This window comes from Malania oleifera, chromosome 4, assembly GCF_029873635.1.
Source record: "Malania oleifera isolate guangnan ecotype guangnan chromosome 4, ASM2987363v1, whole genome shotgun sequence".
In the NCBI taxonomy this organism is placed as follows: Eukaryota; Viridiplantae; Streptophyta; class Magnoliopsida; order Santalales; family Ximeniaceae; genus Malania; species Malania oleifera.
In genome coordinates this window covers 92,830,128-92,850,457 of record NC_080420.1, presented here as the reverse complement: position 1 = coordinate 92,850,457, position 20,330 = coordinate 92,830,128, and the positions used below count along the sequence as shown (strand labels likewise).

The window sequence follows — 20,330 nt, the reverse complement described above, 5'->3', positions numbered from 1 at the left end:
TAACTCAATATCAGAGCCAGTAATCACAATGTCACCAACATATACCAGAAGCAATACAATTCCTCGAGAAGTCTTGCAAAGAGAAAGAGAGGAATCAAACTGACTCTTGAGTAAAATGAAAACCAAGCAAGGTAGAGCGAAATTTATCAAACCATGCACGCGGAGCCTATTTCAGTCCATACAAGGATCGGCGTAGCCGACAAACCTCCAAGGAAGGTGAAGCAAACATGCCAAGAGGTGAAGATATATATATTTCTTCCTTCAAACCCCTATGTAGAAAAGCATTCTTCACATCCATCTGCCGGAGAGACCACCCCCACGACGCGGCAAGTGCCAAGATAGTCCACACAGTAGTCATTTTGGCAACAGGTGCAAAGGTCTCTTCATAATCAATACCATACTCCTATTAGTTCCCAAAAGCCACGAGACAGTCCTTATATCTGTCCAATGACCCATAAGACTGAAACTTGACTGAGTACGCCCATTTACAACCAATAGGTTTGACACCAGAGGGAAGTCACAAGATCCCAAGTGTGATTATCTTGAAGAGCTTGGATTTTTCTTGCATGGCCTACTACCTACATGCTTGGGTGGCTACCTGGGTATACGAGTGAGGAACAAAACAGTGTAGAGAGTGGCAGTAAGCGAGGTATGAGGAATACCATACCTATCTGGTGGAGTGTAACCCGGGTGGAGCGCCAAGGAACCACAGAATCAGATGACGAATCAGTGCCTGGAAGGGGCGTTGAAGGAGGAGGACGTCGATAATACACCACACCTGGTTTAAATCGCTCAAAAGAAGACACATCATCAAAGGCGGGAAGAAGAGTAATAGAAGTATTTGAAATAACCTAAGACAACAAGAAACGTTGATTTTCCAAGAAAATCACATTCCAAGAAATCCGGAATTTGTTTGCATGAGCATCATAACAAACAAATCCTTTCTGAGTAGGACTATATCCCATAAAGGCACACGTGACAGATTGGGCAGCAAGCTTGTGACGCTCAACAGGTGGTAGACGAACAAAACAAACACACCCAAAAGTATGAAAGGATTGATACTCAGGATACATGCCAAATAATCAAAAATAGGGAGAATCATAATTTAGAGTGGCAGTAGGCAAACGATTGATCAAATAGACAGCAGTAGATAAAGCTTCTACCCAAAACTTAGAAGGTACAGAAGAATCAATCAACAAAGTACGAACGAAATCTAAGAGATGATGATTCTTACGCTTAGCGACTCCATTTTTTTTAGGGATATAAGGATAAGAACGCTGGGAAATGATCCCCATTTTCTAAAGAAAAGTCTGAAAAGAATGAGACATGTACTACCCCCCCCCCCCTTCTCTGAGTCGGAGCGTAAAGTTTTGATACAAGTACTGAACTGTGTCTCGACAAACTCAACAAATTTTTGAAAGATAGAAACACGTCAGCTTTAGAGCATAGAAAATGTATCCAAGTGAATCAACTATAATCATCAATAAACGTCACAACATAATGATACTGACCATGAGAAATAACAGGACTCACACCCAAAACATTAGTATGCACAATCTCAACGCAATTAGAAGCACGACTACCATGCACAAGAAAAAGTAAAGTTTTACTTTTACCAAGATGACAAGTAGCACAATCAAAAGATACAGGAGAAGAAGAAAAGGAATCTTTTTTGCCAAAAAACCCATGTTTCATTAGATGAGCAAAGACAACAAAATTTGGATGATCCAATTTCTTATGCCAAACTTCATTAGTATTGGCAGTAGTCGTACAAGCCAAAGAAACAACATTAGGAATAGAAAATTGTAAAAGAAATAAACATCCCACTTTAGGCCCCTTCGCGATCACCGTCCTCGACACTTGATCCTGGACAAGACAACCACCACGAGAAAAATGAACATCACTTTTAAACACTACAAAATAAACGTGGGCAACAAGACTAGAACCCAGGACCTCCTGTAAACCAGCTCTGATACCATATTCTTGCCGGTTCCCAAGAGCCACGAGACAAGCCTTATATTTATCAAATGACCCATCAGACCGAAACTTGACTGAGTACACCCATTTACAACCAATAGGTTTGACACCAGAGGGACAAGTCACAAGATCCCAAGTGTGATTATCTTGAAGAGCTTGGATTTCTTCTTGCATGGCCTTCTGCCAACATGCTTGGGTGGCTACCTCAGTATATAAGTGAGGAACAGAGAAAATATATCTAAATGGATCGACTATAATCGCATTTACTGTGGTATTTAAAAAAAATAAAAAATAAAAAAATTGTATTCCCTATCATGGGTGTTATTTATCATGTGTTTATCTCTCCATGTGTTGTCGGGCTACACGTGCGAGGGAGTGTTAAAACTTGATATACATTATTGCCCCACAACCTAATAGCTTAAGCTTTTAGGTAAAGTGGTAATCTAATATGGTATCAGAGCCCCTCTTCTGATTCCGTCGTTTTGGTCTTAATCACTCAATGCGACTCTCATCGCTGTTCTTTAAAAAATAAAAATAAATAAAATAAAATAAAAATAAAAATTCTCTCTCAGTTTCGGCAAGTTCTTTCTTGCTTTTCGTGAGCGTCGGCCTTCTCTGTGGTGTCCACTTTGGTGGTTGAGTTTTGTTGAGGGCTGCCAAAATTTTTTAGTTGCGCACGCTGTCCTTGGTTGTGGGCTACTCATCTCGGTGTTTTTCTCATGGTGCTTGGGCATCTTTGTGGCTGTCAGCAGCTTCTGTGGTAGTCAGCAACTTCAACTCCTCAGTATGATCGACGAAAGTATTGTGTTTCTTCCTTTGTTGTGTCATTTTTCACACAGGGCAAGCATTTCGAATTAGGCTTCCATGTTTGATCTGGGTCTTTCGTGTTTGATTTGGGCTTTTTATTTCTGTTGGGCTTTTGTAATCTGGTTGTGTCTATGGACCTCTTATTATTTGGATTTGAACTTGATTTGAGTTAGACTTGTTGTTTATTTGGTTGACTACTTGGGTTTTTTTTTTTTAGTGCCTTTCATCATGTCTATTGAAAAGACTATTATTCAATTTACTGGAAAGAATTTCCCTACATGGGAATTCCAATTTAAAATGTTCTTGAAAGGGAACGATTTATCAAATCATATTGGTAGTTCTGCTCAAGTTCCCACTGATGAAAAGGAATTTGCACAATAAAAGGTCAAGGATGCTAAGGTGATCTCTTGGCTGTTGGGGATGATTGAGTCTCACCTTGTGACCAATATTCGTTGTTTTACTACGGCTCGGGCTATGTGGGATTATCTCCATCATATTTACCACTAAGATCACAGCGCTCGAAAGTTCCAAGTAGAGTTGGAAATTAGTAATTACAGTCAAGGTAATTTACCTATTGAACAATTTCATTCTGCTTTTATTAATCTTTAGAGCGAATATTCTGCTATTGTTCATGCTAAGGTTCCCCCTACAGCACTCGTGGCTCTTCAAGCGGTTCATGTTGAGTCATCGCGATCAATTTTTGATGAAACTTCAACCTGAATTTAACCTATTCGAGCCAGTTTATTGAACCGTAATCCGGTTCCTCTTTGGATATTTTTTTGGGAGATTTATTGCATGAAGAACAGCAGTTATCCACTCAGATGGGTATGACTTTTGAGAAGATATTTTCTGAGGCTGTGAATGTAGCGTATGTAGCACAAGGGAAAGGGAGGAACAAGTTGTAATGTTTCAGTTGCAAGGAGTTTGGTCATATTGCTCGCAACTGTCCTAAGAAAGTTTGTAACTACTACAACAAAAAAGGTCATATCATCAAAGATTGTCAAGTGCGGCCTCAAAATCGCCAATCTAAATTTCTTATGCCAGACTTCATTATTATTGGCAGTAGCCGTACAACAATAGAAACAACATTAGGAATAGAAAATTATAAAGGAAATAAACGTCCCACTCTAGGCCCCTTCGCAATCACCGTCCTCAACACTTGATTCTGCACAAGACAACCACCATAAGAAAAATGAACATTACAGTTATTATCTACCAATTGTCCAACAGAAATCAAATTGGTAGACAATCAAGGAGATAACATCGCAAAATGAAGAGCCCAAATTACCAACAACAATAATTGGAAGAGTACTGTCATCAGCAATCTGAATATTTTGCGTGCCTCTATACTTACGAACACCATGGAGACCCACCATATTATAAGTCATATGATTAGAAGCACCCGAATCAACAATCCAAGAAGTTGAGTTAGTAGTCGTATCTTGCAGGCCTAAGGTCGTAAAAGAAGACACAATCATCTGTTGGACCATTGCTAGTGTGAGAACAGACGAATCAAAGCTTACAGTGGGTGGCGCAGAAGAAGAAGAAGAAGAAGAAGAAGAGGACTGAATAGCAGCCTGAAAAGCTTGGAATTGGCGATTTTAAGTCCGCACTCAACAGTCTTTGATGATATGGCATTCTTTCTTACAGTAGTTACAAACTTTCTTAGGACAGTTGCAAGGAATATGACCAAACTCCTTGCAACTGAAACACTACAACGTTTTCCTCCCTCTCCCTTGTGCTACATATGTTACTTTCACAACCTCTGAAAATACCTTCTCAAAGGTCATACCCATCTGAATGGATAACCGTTGTTTTTCACACAATAAATCTCCAAAACAAATATCCAAAGAAGGAACCAAATTACGGTTCAAAAATCTGGCTCGAACAAGCTCAAATTTAGGTCGAAGTTTCATCAAAAACCGATCGCGTTGACTCTCAGCATGAACTGCTTGAAGAGCCACGAGTGTCGTAGGGGGAACCTTAGCATGAACAATAGCAGAGTACTCACTCTAAAGATTAATAAAACCAGAATAAAATTGCTCAATAGGAAAATTACCTTGACTGTAATTACTAATTTCCAACTCCAATTGGAACTCCCAAGCACTGTGATCTTGGTGGTAAATACAGTAGAGATAATACCACATAACCTGAGTCGTAGTAAAACAACAAATATTGGTCACAAGGTGAGACACAATAGTCCCCAACAGCCAAGAGATTACCTTAGCATCCTTGACCTCCCATTGTGCGAATTCCTTTTCATCAGTGGGAACTTGAGCAGAACTATCAATATGATTTGATAAATCATTCCCTTTCAAGAACATTTTAAATTGGAATTCCCATGTAGGGAAATTCTTTCCAGTAAATCAAACAATAGTCTTTTCAATAGACATGATGAAAGGCACTAAAAAAAATAAGCCCAAGCAGTCAACCAAATAAATGGCATGCCTAACTCAAATCAGGTCCAAACCCAAATAATAAGAGGTCCACAGACACAACCATATTACAAAAGCCCAGTAGAAATAAAAAGCCCAAATCAAACATGGAAGACCCAGATCAAACACAGAAGCCTAACTCGAAATACCTGCCCTGTGTGAAAAACGACACAATAGAGGAAGAAACACAACACCTTCGTCAATCACACGAAGAGGAATCGAAGTTGTTAACCAGCACAGAAGCTTCTGACAGCCACAAAGATGCCCAGTCACCATGAGAAAAACACCGAGACGGGTAGCCCGCAACCAAGGACAATGTGCGTAACTAAAAAATTCTAGAAGCCCCCAACAAAACTCAAAATTACCAAAGTGGACACCACATAGAAGGCTGACACCCACAAAAAGCAAGAAAGAACTTGCTGAAACCGAGAAAAAAAAATTTTTTTCTTCTTTTTTTTTTAAGAATAGCGATGAGAATCACACCCAGTGATTAGACCAAAATGACGGAATCGGAAGAGGGGCTTTGATACCACTTGTTGGCACCGTAGGAGTCCATGGGTAGACTTAATACACATGATTGAATACCAAATTGACCCAAAAGCTTAAGCCTATTGGGTCTTAGGCCCAACCATGTATATAAGCACCCATCATCCACTCAATTTTTTCAATGTGGGACAAACTCACAGGTGGAATTCTCAACAATCTTCCCCCTCACTTATGAGTTCCAATTGCTCCCCTTTGAACGGAACCATCTCCCTTATAGGAGTAAGCCTAATCTCCAATAGTTGCTCAAGTGGACCTTACCACCGCACCTTACGTGCCTTGGATTGCATTACACGTGCCTCTGAACCAATCTTACTCCCACATCTTGACCCTATTTGGATCCATCTTCTAAGCATAGATGATCCTTATTGGCCTCAGTCACACACTTGATCCTCCAACTGTCAGCACGTCAAGAGAATTAGCTTCACGCCTCAACTTTTTTTATAATGTTGCTCACCAAGAGTTACAAACCATCTCTGATACCATGTTAATTTTGGTCTGAATGCCATTTCCATCGGGTTTGCTTTCATTATATAGAAGAGATTTACATAGTTGTTTCCCGATTTTCAGCCAATTTTCAGCGCCTACATGATGCCAGATTTTCAGCATTATTTATAGCCTAATTTTCTGCTATATACAATCTAAATATAAACTAAAATATTTCAACTAAATTATTTACAGCCTAATTATCCCAAATTATCTCCATAACACTCTTTGGCACGGAAGGAGTGAAATGAGGGCCAACTCCCTTTTGATTCGAAAACATGTTGCTCACGCACAATGGTTTCAGGAACCTCATTCGGCAATGGTGGTCTATTCTCCATTTCAAGGGGAAAGCCAGCTTTGTGTTTGTCTCAGAATTGAAGGGGTTGAAGTTGTGAACAGAAGTATCTTTGGATATGTTCCAATGAAAAAGACCATGATTCTTCAAGGCATCAAAGAGCTGGAAGAAGAGGAGGTAGGACAAGCTCTCAATGCCAAAAAGAAGGCCAGAAAATTTTTACCCAAGAAAGAATTGGATGAGATTATTAATCTGGAAGAGATCTCATGGAGGCAGGAATTCAGAGCATTATGGCTCAAGGAGAGGGATCTAAACACTAGTTTTCTTCCACCAGACAGCGAACGCTAACCGAAGATTCAACACCTTATCTAGCACTGAAATTGGTAGGGACACTTTGACTGTTGAAGAGGATATAAAAAAGGGCATTTGTAATTTTTACGAGGACCTTTATACAGAATCTGAAGGCTGGGAACCAGCAGTTGATGGAACCAACTTCAGGTATCTTAACCCTTCCACTGTGGCGAGGTTTGAGAGACTTCTTCTGAAGTGGAAATTTTTCAAGCCCTCAAGGAATGTAATGGGGATAAAGCGCCTGGACCCAATGGTTTCTCCTTAGCCTTTTATCAAGCAATATGAGGCTCTCTCAATAATGATATTCTAAGCATTTCTGCAGAGTTCTGTAGAACAGGTTGATTCATGAGTCACATTAAGGCCAATTTTGTCACATTAGTTCCAAAGAAAGCTCGGGCTTGCACCATCAAAGATTTTCGCCCAATCAGCCTTGTGGGAAGTATCTAAAATATCCAGGTCAAAGTGTTGGCTGTGAGGCTCAAATGGCCATCCCAGAAGCCATTAAGCAGCACCCACACACTTTTATGGCTGGCAGGAAGATCATGGATGTAGCCCTTATTGCAAACGTAATGGATGATTATTGTAAGGATAGAAAAAGAAAAGAGAAAAAAAAAGGCGGGGGAGGGGGGGAGAGGTGTTGGTTATGCAGGCTTGATATGGAGAAAGCTCTTGATCATGTTAACAGAATCATTCCTCTTTGTATCCTTAGGAGAATTGGATTTGGAGAGCTATGGTGCACATGGATCTCACCATGCATCAATACCCCAAGCTTCTTTGTGCTCATTAGTGGCTGCCCATCTGACTTCTTTTGCTTCTCTAGAGGTTTGAGGCAGGGTGATCCCCTTTCCCCCTTTTTGTTTATCTTGGTGATGGAAAGTAAAGCCTCATGTTGAAGAAAGCTACCTAAGGAGGGCTCCTCAAAGGTCTCAGGGTGGGTAAAAATGGGAGGTTTATGGAAGTTTCACTTCTTTTTGTGGGATGACACCATTTGTTTTTAGGAAGACTCCCACCAAATACTCAACCTTTGATGTTGGTTAGGTTTGAGGCAGTCTCAGGCATCAAGGCGAAACTGAGGAAAAGTGAGTTTACTCCAGCTGGGATAGCTATGTGGGGTGGGGTGCGGTGGGGTGGCTTCAAGCTGACTTCTGAGCTGCAAGATGGGCACTTTCCCATTAAGTATCTTGGTCTCCCTCTCAGAGACAAATTCAAAGATAAAGGAGTTTCGATGCCATAATCGCGAAGTTTGAGAAAAGGTTGGTATGCTGTCAAAGGAACTTCTTCTCAAAAGGTGGGTCCTTTACATATTTCAGTTGCTAACAGGCTTGAAAGAATTCAAAGGAGATTCCTTTGGAGGGGAGCTCAGGGACGAGGGGGGTGGTGAATCTAAATACCACCTTGTCAAGTGGGTGGCGGTTAACACACCTATTCTTTTGGGAGGCTTGGGACACAATCCCTCTATACTTTTAATAAAGCCCAAAATGGCTATGGAGATTCATGAAGGAAAAAGATCACCTTTGGTAAGGAGTCATTGCATCTAAAAGGCTAGCACAATCAATGGACCACTTATGTCAAAAGAGGATCCTACAGAGTTGAGGTTTGGAAATACATCATAAAAGCCTGGGTCGATTTTTCCCCCTTTATCAGTTTTTGAGTCAGAAACAGGGACAATGTTTAGTTTTATGTTTGGGCCCTGAGCGCCAAATTTCCATCATTTTTAGCTTAGCTTGCAATAAGGATGCCCCCATCAGTCAACATCTTCAGATTTCAGATCAGAGGACCTTTTGGAACATTCCCTTGATTAGAAGCATGGCTGATTGGGAACTTGATCACGTCACTGACTTTCACAGCAGTTTGTACAAGTTCCAGTATGAAAAGACACCAATGAAACAAAGTGGATCCTCAAGAACAGTGGTAGATTCATGGCCAGATCTCTTTACATGAAACTCTCCCCTCTGGGGACAAACTACAGCAACCTCCCTTGAATTTACATCTGGAACATAGCAGCCCCCAAAAAGGTAGCTTTTCTTGCACAGGAGGTTTAAATCCTTGATAACTTGCAGAAAAGGGGGCTGCCCCTCGTTAACAGGTGTTTTCTGCGTATGGTTAATGCTGAATCCATAGACCACATCCTCCTGCACTGCCACTGGACCAGGAACCTTTCGAGCATGGCCTTCTCATTGACCATGCAGCAGCCACTGCCAGCTCTGTGTGAGAGGAACTATTACTCAGAAGGTATCTGAGCCTCCAAAGAGGAGAAAAGCCTTGACCTCATCCCCCTTTCCATCTTTCGGTACGTTTGGAAGGAAAGAAATAGGAGAAGCTTCGAAGGAGCGGCCGCTCCTCTACAGCTCAGTGCAGATCAGTGATTTTCCACTGTTACCAGCACGCACAGTGGGCAGTTTTTGAATGATCCTTACGTAATCCCTGATTGGCATAACACCCTGCAGTGTGGGTGATCCTTTTTTTGTTTGCTGTACTGGATTGGCATCCCCTTGATGCAATTTTAATAAAATTCTATCTGCTGATAATTTTAAAAAAAAATAATCTGGGGGTAGTGAGGTGATGGCAGATCAAGCGTGATTATGCGCAAAATGCAGTGGAGAAATGCAAATGGAGCAGATTGCAAATGTGCAAGGATCTACACATGTACACATGGGAAATAGAAGGTTAGCTCAAGCGGCGGCTAGGATTACTGTTGGAGGAGGTCACAGGATGGCAATTGGGTGGAGTGGGCCAGGATGCTTTACTATAGTGTTGAATTTGGGTCATTTGAAGCAGCAGTTGCCATGTCCAGCACAAATATTTGGAAGTCGATAGGTTCTCATATGCCGCTAGAATGGAAGGTTAATTGTTGCTTACTAGAGGAGAGAAGATTGATAATTTATTAACCCTAGATGAAAGCGAATAGCACAAAGAGGCCTCTCAAGGGTTGAATGGCTTGATTTGTGGGGAAAAGGGAAGCATTGACTGTCATAATCAATAATTGGTAGCTGGTGCTTGTGGAATTACTAGTACGGACCAGAAAGGCCAGAATTTTGCAAAAGAGTTTGTCTACTCAAGGAGCGAAGGATTTGAATGTAGATGCAGAGCAGAGAATACATGGTCCTTATGCCGGAGATATTAGAGTCGTCTCTGTTATTGGTCTGCAAAAAGGCTGAGCCTACCAAGGTTTGCACTCTTTGGGTGAGTAAACCTTTAAAAAGAAATATAGATGATAGTGGTCATGAAAAACTGAAAAACCAAACCAAACCAAACCATAAAAACCGAACCAAAAATTTGGTTAACCATTTCTCCAATTTGATTTCGGTTCGGAATTTTGAATATTTTTGGTAATCGGTTCGGTTTTGGTCCAGCCCATTCAATAACCATGGTTAAACAAACCCAGCTGATATATTTAAACATATAAAAAAATTTATATTATATATAATTTCATATAAAATTTAAATAATTTAAATTTAAAAAAAAATTTGTAATTACGCTAAGATTGATGTCGATATTTTAATAATGAATATTTTAAAATCTACAAATAGATTATTATAGAAGAAAAAATATTAATTTATAGTGTATGTTGTTTGCAGATGATATTGTATTAATTGACAAAACTAGGGACGGAATAGAGGCTAAGTTAGAATTATGGAGAGAAGCTTTGGAATCTACAAGCTTTAGGATAAGTAGAAATAAGACAGAATATATGAAATGTAATTTTAGTAATGATAGGAGGAATATTGGAGACAAAGTTAAACTTGATGATGAAGAAATAAATAGCACTTGTAAATTTCGATACCTTGGATCTATTATGCACACTGAAGGAGAAATTGAAGATGATGTAATGCATAGAGTTAAAGCAAGTTCGATAAAATGGAGAAGTGCTTCAAGTGCACTCTGCGATCATAGAATACCCTTAAAATTGAAAGGGAAGTTTAATAGGACAGCTATATGACCAGCTATGTTATATGGATCGGAATGTTGGGCGACGAAGAAACATAATATCCAAAAAGTAAAAGTTGCCGAGATAAGAATGCTTAGATGGATGAGTGGTATAACATTGAAAGATAAATTAAGGAATAAACATATTCGTGGTAAGTTAGGTGTAGCTCCTATAGAAGATAAGATAAGGGAGGGACGAGATGGTATGGACACTTGCAACGTAGGTCACATAGTGCACCTATGAGGAAGAGTGACTTAGTTACTATAGGGGGCAATAGAAGGGGTAGGGGTAGATCTAAAATAACTTGGGAGGAGATAGTGGAGTAAGGATGTAATATCCTTAAATCTATCAAAAGAAATAGTCCATGATCGCATAAATTGGCGGAAAAGGATTCATATAGCCGACCCCACCTAGTGGGACTAAGGCTTGGTTTTGTTGTTGTTGTTGTTGTTGTTTGTTGTAGTGGATTAATATTTAAATTAGATCCAATGGTTCCATTCAGTTAGCAATTGGATATTGGTCTTAAAAATGGTTAACCAAATTTCAATTAACCTTTTGAAACAATTTGGTTTCGGTTTGCATTTTCTAGCAAACTGAAACTTCGATTCAGTTAATGGTTTGGAGGTTATGGTTCAGTTAACCAAACCATGCCCAGCCCTAGATGACAATCATAATATTGAGCAAGGTTTGACTGATTTGAAGGAGAGTTCAGAAAGGAAGGGTAGTAAGGGAGATTGGTGCAAGGAAAAAAGAATTCGGTTGATGTTTCCAGCAACAAAAGTGAATTCAATATCCAATTTGATTGTGATGTGGATTACTAATGGATGAGTTTCATAAACAATATAGGTGGATATGTTTCTGATTTTTATTATATGGCTGGTGATATTCCCCAAGTGTCAGCTACACTGCACAAAGGTTTAGAGGGTATGTGTATTTCAGAATAACACAATAGATAAAGAACAACAGCCAATAAGTGTGGTAAATTTGGGGACAGTGTTTTGCCTAAACTTGTCCCTCCTGCAGAGGAGATTAGTAGGAACAATTTAGAAGCTCCACTACCAGTGGACAAGATGTGCTTGTGCTCATCAGATCCTGTAGATCAAGAAGTTCAACAGGATGGTGGAAGTCGGAAAGGGCCAACAGTTAGCAAACTTGCAGTGTTCAAAAAATTATGATAGAAAGGCCTTTAAAAGGGTTTCTTTAATTTAGTTTTTTATTATGTTTTTTTCCTTTTGTTTTGGTTCCTTTAAAGGATTCCTTGTCCTCCAATAGTTTGTAGTCACTTTTTCTTCTCTCCTAATACATTTCTTTTATTAAATATATATAAAGTGTATGTAGGTAACAAAGATTTTTGACCTTGTGATGCATCTTTAAGGAAAATTTATGTAAAAGCATGATAACTGAGGCAAGAACAAACTACTGGAATTTTAAATATAAATAAACTATCAGAAATAGAAATATGTACCCAAACAATGTTTTGTAATTAAAGAAAATCGAACAAGAAACAAATTTATGTCATGCATGTGGGAAAAATGTATGTATCTATATAATAAAAAATTAACAAAATAGAAATTATATGAAACAATGATATAATAAATAGTGTTCAATTAAATTAATGAATCAAAAACCCAAACCAACCATTTAGCAGAAAAATAAATATTTTATTCAAATAGTCGGTTAATAAATGTGTTGAACTTTCATTGCAACTAATCAAACACCAATGAGCCAAAATAGCTCATAACATTATTGCAATTTACCGCAACTTTATATTAGTACACTGCGACTGAGTTGTTCGTATCATGAAGGTTTAGATGGAGGAGAATGTAGAGTCAATCGTGGTTTTGAGAATTGGAGTGTGGTTTGGGTTTAATAAAAGATAAAAATAGAAAATGTTCTAATTTTTTTTTTAAAGCAACATTGATCACATTTTTACGTCGTAATCTAGTTGAACTTTGGAGAAGACCCTACAATTATATCATAGGTCTTCAGATGAAAACTTGAGATGTGGTAGCGAGGAGTTTGGGAGGTGGACCAAGCTACTCTCATTGTGTAGCCCAGGTGTTAGGGAGTGACAATGTAATGGGGTAAATGGAGAGAGAGATACTGCTATAATTGTATTCTCCAAGGATTTAGAATGAATATATGATTAGTTGTGTTAACGTCTGTATGGCTACTCTCTTGGATTTGAAAAATACAAGTAGTCCTTTTCATTATGAAGTTTTGTTGCCTTGGATTGTGATATACTTGACTGTTGTAGCCTTATTCCGTGTATGCGTATATATTGCTCGTGTGATATCATATTGTTCCTTGTTTCTCTTGAGTATTGAGACTAACCTGGTGCTCGTGCTTGCAAACTTGAACGTGTGAGATTTGGCTGACTCGTCAGGGGAGAGCTCTCAACGAGTGCCACATGACCCTTACTTGAGTCCTATTTTAGGGGTCCGTGACAGTTGGTATCAGAGCACAGTGTGTGCGAGCACCATGAGTGGTAACATGAGAAAAAAGTCTAGTAAAGTATAGCGCATTGAGGCGCTTGAGACAAAACTTGTAACTTTGGAGACAACGTGCTGTGAACTCCAAGGGTTGGTGGCAACATTGATAAAGGAGAAAGGCGTGCCAACAGAGCTTGAGGCCGCTGAAGAAAACCCTAGAGGAAATCTCTATGGGGTATCAAAATTTGAGGAGAGACTTAGGGAACTTGAAAAATTCATTCCACGTGTAAAATCCCTGGAGAAAAGGCCAATAGAGCTTGAGGCCTTCTAGAGGAGTATCGAGCAGTTGGAAGCCTTTGAGAGTAGGCAGGAACATATTGAGGGCATATTGCCATCTCTTTCATCCCAACGGGGAGAGCCAATAGAACTTGAGGCCTCCTTGCGGGAGCTAATGGATAATTTTGATGTCCTTGCAGAAGATGTTAAGGAGTCCATCACTGCTTTGAAGGAAGATTTGAAGGAGATGGGCAATGTCCAGAGTGTTGTGGACCAGGTTCAGAGGGATTTACAAGAGATGACGGTAAAAGTGAATGCAGTGGCACAGATAGCCCAAAGGCCGATTGCGGAACCAAGTGAGAGTTTTCGATTAAAGGTACCGGAACCTAAAATTTTTGGGAGTATGTGAGATGCAAAGAAACTAAATAATTTCTTCTTTGATATGGAGCACTACTTCATGTGCTCACGAGTTGATCTAGAAAAGGACCGGGTAATATGACAACCGTATACCTTGTTGGGGATGCTAAATTGTAGTGGAGAACTAAATGGAATGATATTCAGCATAAAAAGTGTCATTAACACTCGGGAGGGGTTGAAACAGGTGTTGAAGACCCAATTCTACCCAGAAAATGTAGAGTACATAGCATGGTGCAAAGTAATGGAATTGTTACAAACCGGCTCTATAAGGAGTTATGTACAAGAATATCAGGCCTTGATGTTGAACATCATAGACATGACCGAATCAGATAGGCTATTTCATTTTCTCCGTGGTTTGAAGACATGGCCAAAGAATGAACTACACCGGCAAGGTGCTAGTGATCTCTCTTCCACCCTCACCGCTACTGAACGGTTGGATGATTTTCAGACAATTCTGGGAAGCGAAATTTCCCCATGTCCGCCAATAATGATTCCAGACCCAATAAAGTGTATAAGCCCACAAATGGGGGAAGGGACAAGGAAATAAATAGTTCTTCGAAAGATAAAGGAGCGCCCATGACTAGGGAGTGGAGGGGCGGACGAACAGGTGATGGGGAGCGTCGGTTTCCAGTCTCATGTTTCCTTTGCATGGGAGCACATCGAGTGGCGGAGTGCCCTGAACGAAAGGCTTTAAATGCTCTAAAGGCTCTTCGAGGGGAAACCGAACCTTGACAGCAACCCCAAAAGAAAAACAGACTATATGGTGGGAGCATTGAGATTTTTGGGGGCATTAGAGCGCCAAGTAGTTACCAACAAGTCTCAGGAGACGAGCTTAATGTACATTGATCTACTTTTGAATTGAAGGAAAATCAAGGCCATGATTGATACAAGGGCCACCCATAATTTCATTGCTGATTCAGAAGCCCAATGATTAGAATTACAAGTAGACAAGGATGTGAGAAAGTTGAAAGCAGTGAATTCTCAAGCGTTAACCACAGTGGGTGTGGCACCTAAAGTAGCCTGCCAAATGGGATCATGATCTAAAACAGTTGACTTCACCATGGCACCCCTCGATGACTTTGATGTGGTATTGGGGATGGATTTTCTTAAAGTGACGCTTAATGCCGATCCCAACTTCGGATTGTCTTGTGATAATGGGAGATCCACCTTGTGCGGTTCCCACAGCCTACAACACTTTCAATGAGAGGAAATTACTTTCGGCCCTCCAATTCAAGAAGGGAGTAAAAAGGGGAGAACCTTCTTTCGTGGTTCTACTAGTAGTTTTAGAAAATGAAGAAATAGGCGAATATCCAATTGAAATTAAGGAAGTTTTAGAAGAGTTCAAGGAGGTAATCCCAAAATAGCTACCCAGGGTTTTACCACCTCGACGACAAATTGACCATGAAATTGAGCTTTTGTCGGGGGTAAAACTGCCAGCACGTACCCCTTATTGAATGGCGCCGCCTAAGTTAGCTGAACTTAGAAGGCAACTAAATGATCTAATTGCAACAGGGTTCATCTGCCCATCAAAAGCACCTTTTGGGGCCTCAGTGTTATTCCAGCAGAAACAAGATGGAAGTTTGTGTTTGTGTGTAGATTATCGAACTCTTAATGAGGTGACGGTTCGCAACAAGTATCCCATTCCGTTGATTGCTGATATTTTTTACCGGTTAAGTACAGCTAAATATTTCACTAAACTGGACTTGAGATCGAGATATCATCAAGTGCACATTGTAGAAGGAGATGAACCTAAGACCACTTGTATCACCTGGTATGGAGCATTTGAATTCCTTGTCATGCCTTTAGGGTTAACAAATGCACATGCTACCTTTTGTTCTTTAATGAATCAGGTTTTTCGAGACTACCTTGATCAATTTGTAGTCATTTACCTTGATGACATAATGGTTTTCAGCGCATCCTTAGCAGAACATAAAGATCACCTTCGGAAGGTTTTTTAAAAACCCCAAGAAAATCAGTTATATGTAAAAGGGGAGAAGTGTGTTTTCGCTCAAAAGCATATTAAATTCTTGGGGCATATAATTGAAGAGGGTCAGATACGGATAGATTCAGCAAAAGTACAAACCATCAATGAATGGCGAACACCTACATCCGTTAGACAACTGCGATCCTTCTTGGGGCTAGCCAGCTACTATCGAAAGTTTATAGAGGAGTACTCTAGAAGAGTGGTATCGTTAACAAATTTACTAAAGAAATGGGTACCATGGGGGTGGTCAGCAGAGTGTCAATCAGCTTTTATTGAATTAAAGGAAAAGATTGTAGGAGATCTTGTGCTGATCCTTCCTAATGTGACAAAGTCATTTGAAGTACCAGCAAACGCCTCAGACTTTGCATTAGGGGGAGTTCTTTTACAGGAAGGGCATCCGGTAGCTTTTGAAAGTAGAAAATTAACGGGTGCCGAATGGAACTATACAGTGCAGGAAAAGGAGCTTCTCGCTGTGGTACACTATCTCCGGGTGTGGAGGCACTATCTCTTGGGGTCCAAATTTGTGGTAAAAACCGATAATGTGGCAGTTACTCACTTCTTGTCACAACCAGGACTAACTTCAAAACAAGCCCGTCGGGGAGAAGCTAGCTGAATTTAATTTTGATTTTGAATACAAAGCAGGGAAGACAAATGAAGTAGCTGATGCTTTAAGCAGAAAAACCGAATTGGTAGCATTGAAACTCATAAGTCATTTATCAACTAGTAGGGTGTCGTTACCTTTGAAAGATCTCATCAAGAAACATTTAAGAACAAACCAGCAGGCGCAGGCATTAAGCAAACTGATAGAAGAAGGGAAGACACAACAATTATGGGTATAAGATGAGTTGATAATGACTAAAGGCAGGAGAGTCTACGTGCCCAAAGCGGGAAACTTAAGGAAAACCTTACTAAAAGAGTGTCATGATACATTGTGGGTTGGTCATCCCAGATGGCAAAGAACTCATGCATTTGGCCGAATATGCAAGACGATGTGATGAGTTATACCAAAATTTGCTTGATCTGTCAACAAGACAAGGTAGAAAGAAAGAAGACCTCAAGTTTGTTGGAGTCATTGCTAGTTCCTGCAAGGCCATGGGAGAGTGTCTCTTTGGACTTCATTTCCTCATTACCAAAAGTAGAGGAATATGACATGATTCTGGTGGTGATTGATCGGTTTTCAAAGTATGCAACTTTCGTACCAGTCTCGAAGTCATGTTCAGCAAAGAAGACAGCTCAGCTATTCTTCAAGCATGTGGTGAAATATTGGTGTGTTCCAGAAAGCCTAATCAGTGATAGGGATGTCAGATTGACTGGAGGATTTTGGGGTGAACTCTTTCGCTTGATGGGTTCAAACCTTTATCTATCCACCAGCTACCACCCACAAATAGGTGGTCAAACCGAACGTTTTAATGGGATACTGGAAGAATACTTGCGACATTTTGTTAACTCAAATCAAAAGAATTGGGTTCCTTTACTGGACATGGCACAATTCTGTTTTAACTCTATGAAATCTTCTGCAACTAATAAAAGCCCTTTTGAGATTGTGATAAGGCAACAACCGACTCTCCCACACACTCTGGATGGTCCATACAAAGGAAATTGCCTGAAAGCATACCAAATCACAAAGAATTGGTTGCAAAACATCGAAGTCACTCGAGCTCAACTAGAAAAAGCATCGAAGCGCATGAAGAAATGGGCTGACAAAGGGAGACGACCACAACAATTTGAAACAAGAGATGTGGTTCTTGTAAAGTGCCGCCAGAGACATTTCGATTTCTTCGCAGCAAGGATAAAAGACTTTTACGCCGTTACAAAGGTCCAATCAAAGTGATCGAGAAGGTGGGGCATGCATCTTATCGGCTTGAACAACTAGTGTGGCTGAAGAGCCACAGACAACCAGTCCATCCCATAGTTCATGTAAGCAACCTAAAGTCATTCCACACAAATAAAGCAGATCCGCACCAACAAAAGATAAAGAGATCAACAATTTCCAGAAGGCAGTTTGTAAACAAAGATGTTCAGGAGATCATTGCAGACAGAGTCATCAATGCAAAAGGTCGTCAACAACAACAATATCTGGTTTAGTGGATAAGGCTAGGAGAAGAAGAGAACAACTGGGAAAAAGCAGAAAACCTTCAGCATGCCATACAAAAGATTGAAGATTTCAAAAATTCGAAGACAACAACATCAGCTTCAACATCAACAAAGTGAGGAGGCCTTCTACAACACATCGACGAGGACGTCGATAAAATGAGTGGGGGGAGGATGTTAGGGAGTGACAATGTAATGGGGAAAAGGGAGAGAGAGATACTGCTATAATTGTATTCTCCAGGGATTTAGAATGAATATGTGATTATTTGTGTTAACGTTTGTATGATTATTCTTTTGGATTTGAATAATACAAGTAGTCCTTTTCATTATTGTGTTTTGTTGCCTTGGATTGTGATATACCTAACTGTTGTAGCCTTATTCCGTGTATGTGAATATATTGCTCGTGTGATATCATATTGTTCCTTGTTTCTCTTGAGTATTGAGACTCACCTGGTGCTCGTGCTTGCAAGCTTGAACGTGTGAGATTTGGCTGACTCGTCAAGAGAGAGCTCTCAACGAGTGCCGCACGACCCTTACTTGAGTCCTATTTTGGGGGTCTGTGATACCAAGCCTAATAAGCCGCTCAAGGGAGTGATGAACCAAAAAGTAACAAAAAAGAAATTTTGGAAGCTCCAATAGCAGAAAAAAAATTTAAGTTAGGAAGGTTGGAGAGCAGTTGATGCCCCTCCCTACCCTCCCCTACCCACCAAAAAAGAACAAAACAAAACAAAAAAATTTCTTCCATCATGCCAAAATTTCTTCATTTGTCAGCAATTTTTTTTTTTTTAATTGCAATCCAGCTTCTACATCACAGAAACAATACTGAAGTTCTACCTAAATTTCTAAATTTACTTTGATTTTTCTAATTTTGGACCCAACTCAAGATAGTAACTCTTCTGGCCAAGTTGTACAACTGATTTCACCAGCCTCAGTTTCCAATCTGGGGTTGAGCATGGGTTGGTTTAGGACATAAGCAGAGCATTATACTCCTCAAGTTGACCAACTCAAGTTGGGGGTCCAGCACAGGCAGAGTGCTCTACTCTTAGAGTTGAGCTCTAGCTGACATTTCAAATGGCACAATATGACATGGTTGAAGCCCTTATTTTCAGTCTAGCAACAATTCATTTTCCTCATAACAGAAGAAGACGCTGGCATATTTTTACACCAGATGAACTTTTAACATTAAAGAAAATAAACATCAAAAACAGAATTATACAAAGATAAGCCAAAAGCAAACAAACAAATTTAACACCAATTTAATATAGAAGTAAAATGGAATATTAGAATATAAATAAAACTCAATGGCATGTCTTTAAACGAACTGAACTTGAACATTAAGGGGAACAAACATCAAAAACAGAAATACGCTGACCAAGTCAATAGAAGTAAAATGGAGCAGAAAAATATAAATAAAATTCAAATTTAGGAAAAAAAAACTTAAAAAATTATAAATTGAGATTTGAAATAAGACATACTTCTATTTCATTCATCAGTTTCATGGCCTCAACAATGCACATGACCTGTCCCTTCTGTACTTTGTCTCCAACCTAAAGAACACGGCAATAACACAATCCAATTTTAAAAAGCAAAAAGAGGAGGAAGAAGCAACAAACAAAAATTAAATATTCCAAGTAAAAAACTAAGAGAAAAAAAATCACCTTCACAAATGGAGGTTCACCAGGTGCTGGACTGCGATAGAATGTCCCGGCCATGGGGCATTTAAGAGGTGGAAGTGAGGACTTGACTGACTTTACAGGAGGAGTAGAAGAAGCTACCGAGGTTGGGGCTGAAGAAGCTTGGGCAGAACTTGCTCGGGCAGCAGCAGCTGGTGCCATTTGGAAAGCTGGTGGCAATTCTGCTGGTTGGGGCGCATGCATAAAACCTGGAGCAGGAGAAAGTGGTTGAGGCAAGGCTTCCTTTTTGCGGATCAATAGTTCACAATCGAGTTGTTTCATTTGCAGCTCCACAATATCTTTTGAATCAACAAGCCTGCAAGAGACAGAAGTATAATTTGCCCCAACCTTCTTTTGGAATGAATCAAATGGGCATTCACAGAACAGTCAGATTGAGCATGCATACTTGACAAGGCCTGCAACTTGAGTAAAAAACTCAGCGATTGACTCTTCTGATGCCGAAGCTGCAGGAATTGGCACATTTGAGGGCTTACCATCTTTTGCTTGAAGTTGTGACACTTCTGATTTAGCAGGATCAGCTGCAGAACTTGAGGATCCATCAACGGCAACCTTGAAGCCAAGAGACGACTCCAAAAACTTGTCCACGAGGGGATGAAAGTTCGAAAACAATTCTT

At 40.0% G+C, this 20,330-nt stretch overlaps 1 protein-coding gene across 1 annotated transcript in view; it reads right to left on the bottom strand.

Moving 5' to 3' along the window:
- LOC131152973 (biotin carboxyl carrier protein of acetyl-CoA carboxylase, chloroplastic) overlaps positions 1 to 20,330 on the bottom strand; it is a 34,777-nt gene that overhangs the window by 8,327 nt on the left and 6,120 nt on the right. The window contains exons 3-5 of the mRNA XM_058104961.1: positions 20,102 to 20,265; positions 19,681 to 20,011; positions 19,498 to 19,569 (exon numbers count right to left, since the gene is read on the bottom strand). Of these exons, the coding sequence (XP_057960944.1) occupies positions 19,498 to 19,569; positions 19,681 to 20,011; positions 20,102 to 20,265 (567 nt within the window). The remainder of the gene's footprint in view (positions 1 to 19,497; positions 19,570 to 19,680; positions 20,012 to 20,101; positions 20,266 to 20,330) is intronic.